Source organism: Oryzias melastigma, linkage group LG13 (assembly GCF_002922805.2).
Source record: "Oryzias melastigma strain HK-1 linkage group LG13, ASM292280v2, whole genome shotgun sequence".
Taxonomy (NCBI): Eukaryota; Metazoa; Chordata; class Actinopteri; order Beloniformes; family Adrianichthyidae; genus Oryzias; species Oryzias melastigma.
The window spans coordinates 31,653,916-31,671,163 of NC_050524.1; the positions used below are offsets into that span (position 1 = coordinate 31,653,916).

General features: G+C 36.6%; 1 protein-coding gene across 2 annotated transcripts; it reads right to left on the reverse strand.

Moving 5' to 3' along the window:
- Positions 1 to 5,784: 5,784 nt before the first annotated feature.
- smtla (somatolactin alpha) lies at positions 5,785 to 9,471 on the reverse strand. 2 transcript variants are annotated; one of them, XM_024277323.2, is made up of 5 exons: positions 9,404 to 9,471; positions 9,092 to 9,282; positions 8,070 to 8,183; positions 6,119 to 6,298; positions 5,785 to 6,027 (listed from the first exon to the last, which is right to left on the reverse strand). In XM_024277323.2, the coding sequence occupies exons 1-5, from the start codon at positions 9,414 to 9,416 to the stop codon at positions 5,833 to 5,835; spliced, it is 693 nt and encodes a 230-aa protein (XP_024133091.1). In that variant the 5' UTR covers positions 9,417 to 9,471; the 3' UTR covers positions 5,785 to 5,832. The 2 variants fall into 2 exon arrangements, with proteins under 2 accessions (XP_024133091.1, XP_024133090.1); XM_024277322.2 differs by having other exon boundaries at positions 5,785 to 6,030.
- Positions 9,472 to 17,248: the final 7,777 nt, after the last annotated feature.

Genomic DNA, 17,248 nt, shown 5'->3' on the forward strand with positions numbered 1-17,248 from the left:
AGATTAAAACAGTGTTTCAGAGTATTTCTTTATTCAAATTGTTATAAATCAGAAACAGGCAAAAAAAAAATGTCATTTGGAAAAAGCTTGTAGTCGTTAAATATAATCTAAAACTTTTGAGTAAGCAAAGGGACAATGGGAACTGAGCACTGGCTTACTCCTCTCCACAATTTCTCTTCAACACATGCTGTTCTGCAGAAACTACTTCCTAAAAAAAACTACAGTTTTTTTTTTTTTTATTTTGCCTAAAAATGCCATTATCACAATTAAAAAGAGCACTTTTACAATTGATCAAAGCTGATTGGAGTGGGACTTGTGATTTCCAGAGTGAAGGAGCACTAAGTTTGAGCTCTCTGCAGGTACTTGCTTTCAGCACTAAAAGCTAAACAGCAGTGGGAGATTCATCCAGGCCAGTGGAGGCTCAAGGACTTCATACTCTGAGTTTTGATTTCAGCCAGCATTCACTCTCAGCCTACAGCTGTGTCTCTGCCTTCCAGCAATTCATTTTCTCTGTGCTTCTAACCCACTACTCTGTGCGTCACACCGCTCAGAGCTGTGCTCAAGCCTTACTTATTTTGTGTTATTTTTACCTGTATTACTGGTATTTTTCCCCCTATATAAAGTACATAATTAACTAATTGCCAAAGGGGGTAAAATTAAATATCCACCCTCCTTCCATCCTTTCTTTTCTCATTGTCTTTACATTTCCTGTCCCTCTCCCCTGTTTGACTGTCTCCTCTGCTCCACTTTTGCATCCCAGCAGTCTGCATTTCCTTTCCTCAGGTTATAATAGTTAGACTGTGAAATCACCCTGGCTTCACGGCCCCCTCCCTTATCCCTGTGTCTTCTTTCCTCTTCCCTAAAATCTTCTTCTCCCTCCTCTGATCCCCAGCCTCCTCCTCTTCTTCATTCTTATTTTCAGTCTTTAATATTTATGGCCCTAGAGCTCGAGCAGCAGTTGAAGGCACACAGCACCCTACCCATGATTGCCTAGGTGTAACCGGGAACCAAACAAGGTGATGCCTGCACTCCAAGGCTAAATTTTGCGCAGTTTTCCTCCTGCACAGCGAAATGTGGGCAGTAGGGTGAAGTTATTAGATCCCAGCAAGGTGATTCTGAATTACACCACAGGCCCCCAAAACCCAGATTCTGCCTCTGGATCCCCTCATCCCACATAAAACTGCTTGAATGATTCACCCTGTAAAATTAGGCTCTTGAAAATCCTGATAAGAGGGAGAGGCAAAGGACAGCTAGAAAAGTTACATTACCTGCAAAAATGCTAGTGTGAATGTTTTTTGCTGAAAGTATTCGCTGAAGATGCTGAAGCTTTTTGCTAAAAATGGTGATGCAATTTAATTTAATCGCTGAAGGGATTTGCTTAAAATGCAAACGTTTTTTGCAAAATGGTAAATTTTAATTAAAGAACTATGAAAGAATGCTGACGTTGACTTAAGTTTCTAAAAAAAAATTCTGTAAAATTCCTTAAAAATTCCTTATTAATTTTGCAAAAATATTTAGTGTGCTGCTTAAATATGAGCTAAACCCCAAATAACCCCCAAAAATCTTAGCAGATTCCAAATTAGCCATAAAAAAACCCAGTTGCTTAAATACTAGCTAAACTCTAAAATTCCCCAGTAAACTAAATTAGTCAAATATGTTAGCTTGTTGCTAAAATAGAAGCTAAACTCCAAATTCGCATAAAAAACCTCAGTGCCAAATTAGCCAAAAAAGCTAGCACATTGCTTAATTACAGCTAAACTAAAAAATAACCTAACATTCCTCAGTAAATTAAATTAGTTAAAAACGTCAGCCTATTGTTAGAATAGAAGCTAAACTCTAATTTAGCCTAAAAAAACCCAATAGATAACAAATTAGCCAAAAATGTTAAAATGTTGCTAAAATATTAGCTAAACTCCAAAGTTTTTAAAATGTACTATAAAAGATTAAAACATAGTCCATGAATAGACTTGCTGCTAATCTACCTAAAGTTTTGAAATTTGAAGACTTTCCCATTTCCAATGGGGCATATTTTGCTCAATATTTCAAAAACTATAAAGTTTATGATTACCAAAAGTACAAGCAGTAATGTCCCGAATAAGCTGAACATTTTGATATCAAGATTGCTGAAATCACTGAAAGAAGTGTTGCACATGCCGAAAAACGTACGGAAAGGAGCAGAATTCCTATTGTGTGAATACTTACTAAATAAAGTGATCAAAGAGGGCCCAGTTATTAGTGAAAAAGTTAAAATAATGGTTACGATTACGCACTATAACAGGTTGGAGCCTGAGAATACAGGACATATTGTTTTTTTAACCGCACATCTTCAAATGTTTTCATCAACTGATGCCTGAATGCTGATTGTACTTTTTTCCTGTAGACCAGGGGTCTGCAAACTTTGATGCTATAAGAGCCATTTGGCCAGTTTCTTGCTCTCAAACACCCGGGTAGAGCCTCAAATTCCACTTCATTGTTTAAAAAAATGCACTTTATGTTTTTGTGCCAATTTAGTCATTCATTTCTAAAATTAACAATAATTTATTTATAAGAGTATTTTTCTTTATGTAACACATTTTCTTTTACTTTTGATAATAACACATACAAGTTTTTTTCAAAATAAAATATAAACTATAAATGATGCTTAAATTAGAATTACAAGAAAGGCAACTCAAGAATGGTATTTTCTATAATGGTGTTTTTGTTGCGGATTGATCCTTTTCCTCAGTTTACTATATGAACATGACAACTTTAGTTTGGAATCCAATTTTTTAATTTATACATGTAATATAAATGAAAGTTAAATCAAGTTAACCAAATTGACAAAATTCAATATTTTTTTAATTAAGTGTATTTTTCTGTAAAGTTAAAGAGCCACAATGGAGTAATAAAAGAGCCACATGAGGCTCCAGACAACCTTGGGCAGAGAGCACCGCTGCCCTCTTGTGTTGTCCAGTTTGCCAGCTTTTCATCATCAACTCACTACTTGATGTAACTTTTTAAAGGAATTTATTCAGTTGACCCTCAAGTGAAAGAGGACTTTAGGACATACAAATAAAAGACAATTGTTTTCCATAAATGTTTTCAATTTGAAATCATTTCATTTTTCCTATGTTTGTATCAAAGATGTCAAAGTAATAGACACAGGTCTTGTCTATTTTCTCAGAAAACACTCTTCTATTAATCACTTTTTACTGAACTATAGGGCTGTTGCTTGTCATAAAAAGACCTTGGCATGAGCTTAGACAAACGTATTTTCTTTCTTTCCATACGTGCATGTTGGCTTGTCAAAGGCTCTGATTATCTGAAGTAAATAGAAAAGTTGGAAACATCGCATAAAAACACAAGTGCAGAGTTATTCCGCTATTAAAGAAAGCATAAAGAAAGAAATAAATAAAGAACATGTCCTTAAGCTGCAATTTTCTGACATCACTTCCCACTCCTATCATCACCACCCTTTTGTGCTGATACTTTGAATTGTCATGTCGATGAGAACAATAACAGGAACCAAGGACGAAATTGCAATTTTGAAGTTATTGGAAGTTTGAACGAGAAAACTTGTATTTAAAGGAGAACATTTGCTTTTGATTATAGCCACACAAATTTGTCTTTTGAACATTTTTGTCATTAGAGTAGTCATGAAAGCTTGTCATCCACTTTCAAAACCTGCTGAAAGCTTTTTGGAGTCACCGGGATGCTGAAGCCTATCTCATCTTTTGTTGGGTGACGTTGGGGTACACTCTGAACGGGTCACCAGTCTGTTGCAGGGCCACAATTGAGCATCTATTGGCAATTTAGAGACTCCAATTATGCCATGAAGCATGTGCTTGGACTGTGGGAGGAAACTGGAGAAAACCCAGACATGCACGGGCAGAACATGCAAACTCCACATAGCATGGTTCCAGCCGGGATTCGAACCGGGGCCTTCTCACTGTGAGGTGAGAGCGCTACCCATCGTGCTACTGTGTTGCCAAATAGTCTGTAATTTGTTAAAAGAAATATTCATTATCAATATGCACTGGTAAAATGAAAGGGAAAACATGTTTATTATAATACTTTGTATAATAAAAAAAAAAAAAAGTGCTGTTCCAAAATAAGATTTTGTGTTTTAGATAATTGTAGAGAAAATGATCATGCAAAATAAATAAATTGCCATTTTTATTCAAAATGTTTGCGATACAGTAATTAGGACTTTCAACGTTAACATCTCAACAGACTTAATAATTCTTTTAAAGAACTCACTTAATTTTTATTACTTTATTTTTGTTGTTTTTTCAAAAAAAAAATCTGTTTTAAAATCACTATTTTATATGTGGTGCGGCTCATTGTTACGGTATTATGACAACGCGTCGCTGAGCGCCAGGAACCTTGACTGCAGTGGCAAAAGAAAAATGATCTATTTACTGATCGTCGCTATTGGTTAACTTAAGCATCAATTCAGAGAGAAACTTCACCACTTTCTGCTTGTTTTAGTCCAGATCATAAAGCAAACGTTTTTCCTTGAATTAGCATCCGCAGTGATACAGAACATTTGGGCGGTGTGAACGGAACTTCTTTTTTAGGCTTGCATCCACACCCAGCAGCCAATCAGAATCCAGTATTCACCCAGACCATGTTACGTGCAGAAAATGTTTTTTTCTTACGGCTGTATATCCGCATTGTTGTTTTCTTGGAGTAAAACTGCGGACAAAAACGCCTTTAGAGTTCAGCGAATCTTACTGTTGATGTGTTTCGTGCAAACAAATTACTTTTCTGAGTCAAACTTTATCAATTTAAACATTACAGACAATAAACATCAAGGGAAAATTTTCTTTCTGGCCTGTTTTTGCTAAAAATCTGCATATTGTCATATAAAATGTACCTAGTAAAACATTTATTTATTTTTTTAATAATAATAATTTTTTTAATAATGCATGTATTTTTAAAACTGGATCCCAGGAAATTATTCTTTACATGAAGACTCATTAAGATCATTAAATAAACAAATAATCAGGAATAAATTGACAATTATTCAATATTTCGTTAATCAATAACAGGGTAACACATGAACATTCATTGCTTTTCTGCTCTGCAAACTCCTGCAGAAGTGACTTAAGTTGCTCTTCAGTACACTCTTGTTATCCACTTTTCTCTTTGCTGTGTTTCAAGCAAACTTTAGGATTATAAATAGCCTATTTTCGTTCACATTTTGAATATGGATCATCTCAGCACCTTGAGTTTTTTTTAATGTTTATGTTAATTTAGGCACAATTAGACACAGTGGGACAGCTTATGTCCCGGGTTTCATTTTTGCTCATTTAGTCCCTCTTTAACCTTATTCCACTGCTCGTTTCTTTTGTTTAGCGGTGTTCTTTTCCTGAGACTTCCCTTGTTAAAGTATTAAATTTTTCCCATGCAGACTGAATACCAACTCTATTTAACTCTCACTTAATACTCGAGGGACCATGAGGATAATCAAAACACTGCAAAAGCCAGCAAAGAATACAAACTCCCGTTACGAACAAAAGAAATGGAAATCAATGGCAGGAAATGCAAATTTTCTGACAGCACAGTGCACAAATAATCTTGTGGGAGTTTTCCTTCTCTTGGCTCTGCCAGGTTAAAATAACAACTAAGCAAAAATAAATATAATAAAAATCTAAAATGTTGTAAGTCAAAGAGGGGGCATGCTAAGTTTGGTATGAAGGAGTTCCAAAACAATCAATAAGGAATGTACTGCATTACCAGCAAGCCTAAAGTGCTCAAGGCATGGTCATATATTTAAGCACACACTCGCAACCCCACAAATTCTTTGAAAGCCAAGGAATTTATTATTTAAAAGCTGCAGTTTATGTTTTATGCACAGTTGTATTTGTCAGTTTGGCGGCATTTGAGCAGCTTTAGGAAAGTCTCCATCTTATGGGCGTCTTTCTTGAAGCAGGTGAGTAAGGTATAATCCCTCATTATGGATTCCAGGATGTCCAGCTGGACGTCGTACTGGAAGGCGCCTTGTTCGGAGTATGCCGTGGTCATCGTCCCTTCATCCAACATCTGCTGAGAATCAGGGAATGTTCCCCACATTAGGAGAAAGCCTGTGCATCATGGATGCAACACAAAAGATTTTTCACGGGACGTGACCCACCTTCTTCATGAGCACAACCACGCCTTGCTCCAGACTGATCAGCTTCTCAGACACCCACTTGGTCTTGTTGAGCAGCATGTCAGGAGCGTGGTCGTAGCGATCCAGTGTCATCTGCAGGTAAACCAAAGGTTCGATCCAAGACTGGACGAGCAGCAGCACAGAATGCAGCAGCCATTTGTCCTGCAAGAGAAAATATGTGATACCGCAAAAATAAAAGCACTGGTGATTGCAAACTTACTCAGAAAGTTTAATCATTTATGATGCAAACAAAACACAAAACATGATATTTAAAATGCAAAAGTTCTACCATCAGACGTTAAACTGTGTATATCATTTGATGTCTATCAGAATTTTATTTTAAATTTTAAACATGTTTAATTTTGTGTTATTTTGCTGTCACTTGGTAAATGTGTTTTATATGTGTTTAAAATTGCATTTGTTTTATAAAGTAGTATAAATTCGTTTTAAACTGCATTTCTTTCTAAAAACTTTTTAAATTGGTAAACATATTCATAATGTTTAAACATTATGTTTTGTTTTATAAAGGATTACAGAGGGAAAATAGCTTCTAAGCCACAATCTGGTGCAATACTCTTTGCTTCATAACCTTAATGTATTTGCACACTGTCCTGATAAATAACTAAACTAAACTAAACTAAACTAAACTACACACAGTTCTAGAAAGCAGGTTTAAATACAAGCAAATATATTTATATGCAACTTGTAAGACCCTAGAAAGTCTACAGAACAGTCAGTTTTCTGAAAAAGGTGAAAGACAAATTGAAACGTGCATAAATACTGGGTAACCCCATGTCACTAATTTGCAACTGTACCATTAAACACAGGACTCCACTAAACTTAGAATTACCTTAAACTGAATAAAACAAATTGGAGAGTATATTTTTATAATATATTTGAAAATAAAAGGCATGAAGGGGTTAATATTGGTATAACTTAAACACATCACTTGTAATTTCCCCCAAGAATTTTGGGTTAGTCGTACCTGTGCATTTTATAGCTGCTCGAATTAACTAAAGGGCTATAAAGACACTGACAAATTAACTTTTGTTCTTCCCTGAGTTTCTACTTTAAGTCTACTTTCTGCTTTTCCTATCCTCTAACACAGTGGTCCCCAACCCCCAGTCTGTGGCCCGGAGGTCCATAGATCACTTGGTACCGGGTTGCAGACAGAAATATATAAATAAATGCATTACCTTAGATTATTTCCGATTTGTTTATTTTCTGATCCTCAAGGAAATTTTATTTTGATAGACTTACGGATTCTGTTCACAACATTCGGCTTAAAGCAGCTAACTAGCATGGCTAACTAGATTGCTAAGCTTTAGCACAGAAAATGTTAATTTGTGTTGAAAAAAATACCCAATTAATGATGATTTATGTAAAGAGAAAATATGACCAGTCTGTTTGCCCAGAAAGATATTCAGAGTCTGAATTAAGTGTTAAAACGGCATGAGGAGGTGGGGGGTCGGGATCTAAAGTTTCTTTTATGGAATATTTTTTCAAACCAGACATGATTTCTACAAATCAACAACTCTGTGTCATTAAATCTTTATCATCTGCATTAAATATACCTACTGACTTTTTTACACAAAATTTCTTGTGTGAAATAGATTTTCATAAACCGAACTCTTAAAAATACAAACTTTGGCCCCGTTCGGACCGGTCCACGAAAATATTGTAAAATTTAAACTGAAAAAGCCTGAAAAAGGTTGGGGACCACTGCTAACAGATCGGAGAAGCCCAATAAAATATGCAAAGTAGAAATTAAGATGAATAAGATAAGAAATAATAACAAAAATAATAAACAGGCATCACACAAACAACTATGTAAAATACATAAATTCCCTTACAGACATTTTTCTTTTTCCAACAGCATTTAGTACAAGTTTCGTGCATAGGACACAAGTGGACAACAACAAAGTTGACTTACAGAGAGCTGCTGGATTTCACTTTTAGAGCTGGGGATGGGTAATGATTTGGTGATGCAGGCATAACCGCCCTGGTTAGTCTGGAGCCTCAAAGGCAGCGGGATGAACATCTCTTCCTACAGAAAAAGGCCCAGTCATAGGAAAAAAACAAAAAAATTACAAAAAAGATTCAGATTTCACTGTGCCATCAACAGTCCTGGACATCTTTCATAGTTTGGATTTACCAAATGTGTTGTTTTTGCCAGAACAATATTATCCATGGTATCACGGTGTAACAATATTGCAGAATGAGATTTGAATTATTTAGACAGACACACCAGCAAACAAAAGCTTCTTCTGATGGAAATGACCATTGTAAAAAACACACGCAGAACTGGATCCAACAGACTGTACAGGCTGTTTATTCTCTCTTGCTGTGTAATGCTATCAGATTTATATTGGACTGCTGTAGGCTTGTTTTTGGAAGAAAATATTTAAGCATAAAACAACAAATCTGAGGCCCAGCAGCTATGATCAGATAGGGATTCAAAAGAAAGAAAACCGAGCATCTTAGATGAAGAGAATGTGCTTCTGGCTCTGTATAATTTTAGGTCAGATTTTCTTACAAACTTTTTATTATTAGTAGAACTTTTACAGGAAAAAAATAAACAAATTAGATTTTTACTCAAATAAAGCTTTTAATGCACTGATTATGCTTTTTCAGTAAATTGACCCAAAATAAAGTGTATGTTCTCTACAATAACTTTTGTGATTAATCAAATTACTATTTTAAAAAATACACAGCAAAAATAAAAGTTTAAATATAAATATTTTAAGGCATAAATACAGAAATTAACAATCGAAAATATAGAAAATAAGATGTACTATTTAAAAATTAAATGAAAAATAAATTATATTGAAATAAAAAATATAGTTTTGCAGCATCAAAAAGTTCTAAATTCTATAACTAGATACTGCTCAGTAAATGAAATAAGACAGCTTAAAATATTGAGCTGTTTTCAGTGCAACTTCTCCAGATACTTACAAATAAGGAGCAGGATTCTTCAGAGACACGGTAGATGAGCTCGGCGTGATGGATGACTCGGTCGAGAAGTTTCTCCTGAGAGATGGAGGGACAGCGGGCGAGACTGGCCGGATCATCTCTGCAGTCTAGCGGGGCGCTTACAGCGAAAAGATGGGGCCACAGCAATAAAGCCCATAGACTCTGGTGCAAGACTGAGGAGGCACATAAATGTTCACATCATTAGAAGTCCATTTAGCATCACAACACCTTATTCTACAATGATAGTATAATCATTTTTGTGCAATTTAAGAATGATTTTTCACTGAAGATTACCTCTTGTGTGCATTCTGTCAGTATTCTTCAGGGTATTCTTGCTGTCGTGTGTAACTGACAACTATATAAAGGCTGACTAGGCATTAATAAAGTCAAGAAGTTCTTTCAGTCTTACGTAGGTTCTTGTAAAACGATGCTGATCTTTCAAACCAACACCTTTCTTTTCTCATGCATAAAGCCAGAGACTTTGGTGAGCATCTCCTGAAAATGCTCTGTAGTGACACAAAAATTCTATGCTATTATTTTATCGAAAATCTAGGGCTAACACAATAAAAGCAAAATTTTCAAAAGTAAATGTTGATTTTATGGTTAAAAAATATAGAAAAAAAACAAGCAATGGTAAATGAAGTTGGTGAAACCAATGTTTTACTTTTAAGAAATCGGCAGCATATTTATGCTATTTTTACAGCTCAGATAAATATGTCATGATAACATTCCTATCAAAGAGAACCACATACAACATTCTGCATTAAAACATCAATATCAGGACGGGGAGAATTAAAGATCGAGATTAAATGTAAAAATGATCAAAATGAAGGAGGTGATAAAAGAAAAAAATAAACAAAATAAAATGAGAAAACTTGAGGCACTTGTTTGGTTAAGTTCTTTCAAATATAAATTCAGTTTATATATTTTTTTTACGAGTGGGAGCAACAAAGGTGCTAAACATAAAGTCACATAAAAATAAAAATTAGAAACAAGAAAAAGACATTAAACAATAAAAGCAAAAAAAAACATTAAAAATAAAGCAGCCAATATTATTTTTCTTTTTGAAAATAGTGATTGTAAATATACTGTGTTAATATTTTTCTTTACTCTGTTAACATTTTTCAACTAAGTGTAACCTTTTTTTTCAAATTGGAACACCAAACAAATTTTAAAATGTTTTTTTTTTGTGTGTGTAATGCTTTTAAATACGACGCATCAAGCAAAAGGGGGCTCAGGGCTCCTCATGCACAGCTGATGAGTGTTGTATTACTAAGCTCTAACGTCAGAGATGGTCACTTTTCAACAAAGGTGGCCCTCAATTTGACCCTTCAACAAAGGTCAGGCTACTTCACATGAATAGCTGCTTCCTTCTTGTCTTTCTTTCTTTTTTTTCTTTTTTTTCTAGGGGTGAAGCTCCTGAAACAAACACATTTTGTTTCTCTTTGTTTAGGCCTAAATTTACCAAAACAGTTTGGGAAGGTTTTTATTTTTATTCTTTATGGGGCTATCTTTCCACCCATTTTCAAAACTTTTTATCCCTTAAGTTGCATTCACAGTGAACGCAATTCACGTGACAAATTCACGTGGGCCGTTCCTCTTTCAAAGGCTCCTCTTCTAGCTGCCTGTCAAAAAAAATGTGTTAATGAGCTTAAAGCCGCGGTCGAGTGTGGGAGGAGCTACCAGCCAATGTCTTAAGCCTGACATGAAGCGGTGTCCACCGGTGGTTCCAATGTATGGAAGTTGATAGGGCTATGTTGACAGATCAGGTTTATTTATTGTGAATAGTTCGATAAAAACATCGGTAATCATGTCTCTATGTCTGGTTTATAAGATTTTTCAATTCAAATGTTTTCCCGTCACCGGGGGCTTCAGTCTCACTCTGGGAACTGTTGTTTCTGTGACGAAGTTTGAAGGCTATCCCGCATTAACCTAAGAAATAAAAAGTTCAGGAGGTCTGAGCAGGCAGCTCCCGCACTCTGCAGCGGCTGTCTGTCTGCCGGTCTATTTAGCGAGGGTGTGACTGCAGCCAGAGAGCCGCTGCGGTGGACTGGTAATCTATCCAGGCTGTATCCCTTCTTCACCCGTCCTGGTAACTCCACGGCCTAATTCACGCCTCAAATCACGCTGCTGCCAGTCCTCCACGTCACACCCGTCGCTCAAATCACGCTGCAGGAATTTTAGATCACCTCATGCTGCATCTGTACGATTGACTTAACATTAAAACTGACCGGCCGCCTCTGCCGCTCTAATCGTGTTCGGTTTGAATGCACCCTTACAGGGTCATGGGGTTGCCAGAGGCTAACAGGCAGGATACACCCTGGACAGGTCGTCAGTCTGTCGCAGGGATAAAATCACACACCCATACACACTCTGCTAGCAAAAAGACAAGCTGCAAATAAAAGAAAAAGTGCTACATATCAAAGGAATGTTGTTGATTAAACACATAATATTTGTAGTAAGAATAAGGAAAAAGCAATAATTCTATTGTCTTCTGAGATGTAAATGTTTCTCATTTTGTTTTAAATATCTAAAATTGTACAATTGTATTCTAAGTCAGTTTTGAAGTTTTATTGGGTAGAGGCTCTAATATAAGCCCATGTGGGGTTTTGCCTCTTCCTACACCTACTTTTCATGTATTATATATATATATATATATATTGTGTTAGTGCAAATACATAAATTTAAAATAATCTAAGTAAAAATAGACTTTATAAAACAGAAAAGTAATGTAAATGAATGTATGACTGCTGGTTCAAGTTCTCTGGTCAGATAAAACTTTGAGTTTACAATAAAGAATATAAAGATAGCAATTTCACCACAAAAATTAATGACCAGTCTTTGGAAATGTTTCAAGCACTAGATCATATTCTTATTAAAAATGTTTATTTTTTTAGAAAAAATAAATTACATCTGTCCACTTTTACAACATCCATTAACTTAATTAAATAGCAGGAAGACAAAACACCATCTGCTGGAACTGACATGCTGACACTGGCTGCCCTTCAGATAATCAAGACTTTTCATAAACACTGGGACTCCCTCGGTTCAACACAATGGTCCCAGACCGCACGAGATTTGGCTCCGTTCTGTCTTCCCCAACTGCTCTCCATCAGTTTTAAATATCAAAGTTGGAAATTTGTCCTTGTGTGGTTGTTAAATTCAGAAATCTTTTTTTGAAACCACTGTCAGAGTCACAGCTGCTATTCATTGTGGAGGTGCAGCCTTATTAATGATGCATTGCTGTGGATTACCCAAAGCAGAGGAAACTGTTCAAGATGTCCCTGAGCACCTCATGCCTATTGAGTCTTTGTCTTGTTTGTGCTCAGCTTGGCTGTAGATAAAAATGACAGAGAAAAATAGAATTAAACAGGGATATTTTAGCATAAATTACTTAGAAAATTAATTTGAATTGGTCAAAAACACCTGTCTCTAAACAGAACTTTGCGTTGGAGTCAATTAGATTGATTTAAACTCTTTTCTTTCCCTGTCTGTACGTTGTGTGACTAAGAAAACAGATTTGTGAATTACTGAAACAATTTATTTTCCAAAAGTGGGACCGTTAGTGTCAATAATACTGCACAACAGATGTTCAGCTCATACAAAAACTTTAACTTGGACTAAAATCAACTCCAGAAAATGGTCTAAATGTTTAAAACCCAAATCTACCACGGTGTAATCATGATACTGAACAAAAAAGTTCAATACTTTTTGGCAGGAACTTGATAAAATACAGCCTGCCTTTTCATTGAGTGAGTACACACATATTTGAAAAGTTCAAATCAATTTTTTCCTTGTAATTCTGACATAATGAAAATCCAAAATTCAGTGTTTAACAACATAAATAAATATTGTAATAAAATCAGTGTTGTAAACTTGTGGTGTCTCACCCAAATCAGCTAATTAACAAAGAACATTTGCATAGAATTTCTGGGTCTTCATCCGTATTCACTGACTACTCGCGGTTTGTGCTCTATAAAACATGTCAGGATCTACAATTCCAAAATTCCGTGCTATGAAAAATCCACAGTCTTTGTGGATTGATATTTATTAGAATGGCAAATATAGACCACAATGCATTGCATTTGAACAATTTGTCTATTTTTGGGGTTGGGGAGAAGTGAGTGTATTTGTACATAATTGTAATCTCTCAGTCTGGGTCAGCATACAAAACCATAGAGATGTCCAGAATACAGGCATCAACGACATTCACATGGAACTCAAAAATATTGATACAAAATTAAGGCATATGAAAAGTGTGGTAGAAAAATATGTAACAGGATCAATGCCATCTTCAGCAGATTGTAGGGCAAATTTCATTCAAACATTTGGTGTAACATCACAAGAAGTGAACTAAGCCTAGAGTCACAGCATCATGAGCTACCACAAACAAACACATTACATTCTTTGTGCCAACCCAACATATTCTCATTCCCAGGTTGTCACATATTGAAGTTTGGTTAAAGACCCTTCCATGTCACCTGTTGACATTTTGGATGTCTCCAACTCAACGTTTTTTGATGTGCTGGCGGAGTCAACCAGTACCCAACCCTAACCCGATACTCTACGCAGACGCTGTAGCAGACCCAAACCCGTACTTGGGAAGAGTTAGGGTACCAGTACTGGACACATCCCAAGGACCAGTGCGGTATCGCATTTGGTACCGCATTCGGTACCACATCCCGAGGGTTGCAAACCCTTGATTTTAAGAAAAGTGACGCAGAAGGGACTTTAACCAAACGTAAATATGTGATGACTTGGGAGTGAGAATGTGTTGGCCAAACTATTCAAAGGTTAGTAAGTGTAAAAAATGACAGGATTGTTGATCTGTGGCTCAAAGTCCACTTTTGAGATGCAAGTAAATATAACAATTCAATTGAAAATCAATGTCCCAGAGTCTGAGGGGATATTTTCACACTGTTTGAGGTCCAATGTGAAGCTTCCACAGGCTTTGATATTTTGAGTTGACATGTCATTTGTTGGTCCACAGAGTGCAGTTAAAATTGACAAGTCGGGCACTGGGAAGGCATCTCCTGATTGCTCAAAGTGATGTCCAAGCACCCTCTCACCAAGGGTCCTACATGTCAAAAGTGCAATTCAAACCGAGAGGGAGGGGCCCAAATCCATGCGTCAACATGGGAGGGTGACCACTGCCAAGTAGCTCCACCCTCAAGGTGCATTGCAGGCTGACCTCCCCCACCCATCACTCAAATAAGTGGTCACATGAGAAACGAGAGTAGGTCAGGGACAGCTGCCAGACTGACCCCCGATTGGTGAAACAACATATGTGTGTATATCTTTACACATAGTGTACACACACAAATCTAAATTATGAATCATTCACAAACATGCATTTTATTAAAATACAAAAAGCCAGTGAGACAAAAAAAGAAGAAATTGGATAAGTTGTAATGCAACACTCACCATGTGGACACTAAATTACTAAACAACAGCACATCCACTGTGCCAGGAGAGCAGGAAACCTCCGACTTTGTCAGATTGTGATTCTTGCATTTCATATCAGACCCAGTTGTCTTTGCTGAAGAATTACTATGGCCCATTTTCAACACTAGTTGACTAAAAATATCAGTGAAAACGATTTTAAAATCTGTTCCTGAATTATTTTAATAAGATTCACACAGATACACATGCCTATATATCTTACAAACACTAAAACACAATATTTCTTTTTTGCTTAAAAAGGGTAAATTTAAACAAATGTGAGCGATGAATTTTGTACTGGTTTATATTACTTTGTATTATTTGGATTGAGTTGTGATTCTGCTTCAAAACCTAAACAGCCCAGCATCCAAAATCCAAGTAGTTGTGCTGACCTCAAACACAAAATTAACTCCAGTAAATACTGCAAACATTTCTCTAGAAGGAATTCAAGCTTGTTATAATAATGTGCTGAGATTGTGCCACACAAGAGGGCCTTCATAAATACACAAAACCATATAGCACAAAGACAGCATCACAAAGGTCAGATTCCTACAGGTAAGGGGAATATCTAGTTTTTGCTCTTATTTATTTCTAATATTTATTTTTGGCTCATTTTAACACTTTTTAATATTAGTATTTATATATTTAATTGTTTTTGGCTTTTCCTGTGTGGATTTATAACTGTCTAAATCAGTTGCTTTTTTCCTTTGAGCTTGTCCATGTCTGATCCCAGCAGCTGTCCCTTGATGCAGAGAGCTCTCTTGCAATGCCCTTCCTAAAGGATCTTTCTCCCCAGACCTGCCTTGTTTTTAAAGTTTGTATGAGTTGGGGTGGAAGCATATGGATCTTTTATTTATATCTGTTAAGACTTTGGTGCCAGAGTTCTAGAACACGGGGTCACTCAAATGCAATATGTACTCCCCATCCATCCATCCTTCCATCTACTTCCAATCATCTGGGACATGTGTCACCGGGGCAGCAGTCTAAGCCAAGATGCCCAGACTTCCCTCTCCCCAGCCACTTCCTCCAGCTCCTCTGGGAGGACCTCGATGCGTTCCCAGTCCAACCGATAGATTTAGTCTCTCCAGTGTGTCCTCGGTCTTCCCCGAGCCCTTCGCCCAGTGGGACATGCCCCGAACACCTTTCCAGGGAGGCGTTCAGACCAGATGCCCGATCAGCCTCAACTGGCTTCTCTCAATGAGGAGAAATATTCACTCACTTTATCTTAAATAGTGAGATAATAAATGGAGTATGCTTGTATAGCTCTTTCTCCCTTCCTTCAAAGGCCCAAAGTGCTTCACATTCTCAAATCCATTCACCCATTCACACACTGGCGGTGGCTCCGCCGCAGAACATTGGCCCCAACCTTCCACCAGAGTCAATTTGGGGTTCAGTGTCTTGCCCAAGGACATTTCGACACATGGGTGGGCAAGGTGGAAACCAAACCCGCAATCTTCTGATCAGGAGTCGACTGCCCTACCACTTGGCCACGGCTGCCCACAATGAGAAAACAGTAGCTTGATATCCAGACCCATAAACCCACTCCCAAGTTGTTTTTGACAAGCAGATAAAGATGAGAATAATCAAGCTTCCTGTGCAGTGTTTTCTTAGGAATCAATTGATCCAAAGTATTGTAAAATATAGTCGTTTGGTGGTGTGAAAGACAGCACCTTTGCAATATGATGGCTGGGATAGGATTTGATGATCCTATGACCCCAAAGGAGGATCATGAACATAGTCTGTGGTCACATGGCCCTTTGTTTTTATGACTGGCTTAGTAAACAGAGCAGGAGCTTAGTCCTGGCTGCCGGAGGGGTCTGGTTGTAGAACTACACGATTACATACAGAGTTTTTGCAGATGCAGCTGCAAACCTCCTGTACAAATGCTGAAGGCTTTGGATTGATGAAAACAACCAAACAGCAATATCTGCAAAAAGTCTAAATGTAGTACTGTAGTTCCTCTACCAGACCCCGTCTGTTCCCTGGCTAAACCTTGAAATTCTGTCTACATCAGGGCTCTAGACTAACTTTTTGTACTGGTTGCACTGGTGAGCCCCACTTTTTTTTCTTTTTTTCCAGCACAAAAGTTTGGTGCACCGACCTTCGACTACATTGCATTTAACAGCAATTTTACAAGGTCCCTTTCCTTTGTATTTGCTGTGGATATCTGCATCAAGACTTGAAAATGGTTAACTTACAAACTGGTAAACATAAAGCTCTTTATCTGAAACACAATTCTAAAATAATGACAAACGACTAAATTTATATAGTATATAAAAATTAATAAATGCTCAGTTTGAAAAAGCTTAAATTTGTGACAGCAAGTGAAATGGGTGGAGCCTAAGTCTCTGTGGTGGACCAAGCAGCCAAAAAGCAGGACAGAATGCAAAATATATCAAAAAAGTTTGAAATTTAATTTTCTTTTCAAAAAATGATTTAAATAATACTCTGGGCCCTTAAAAGAGGTCAACTAAACAATAAGGTAACTCAGGCAAAAGGCAACATAAGTTAGCAAAGTAACATGAACTTGAACAGACTGAAAACTTATGGAAGCCCAAACTGTTCATAATTAAATAAAAAAATACAACATTATTTAATCAAGCAACACTACAATAAAAGTCTTTTCAATAAATAATTGACCATTTTATTATGAAATACATTTCATTAAAATTTAAATGGACCATTTTATTATGAAAT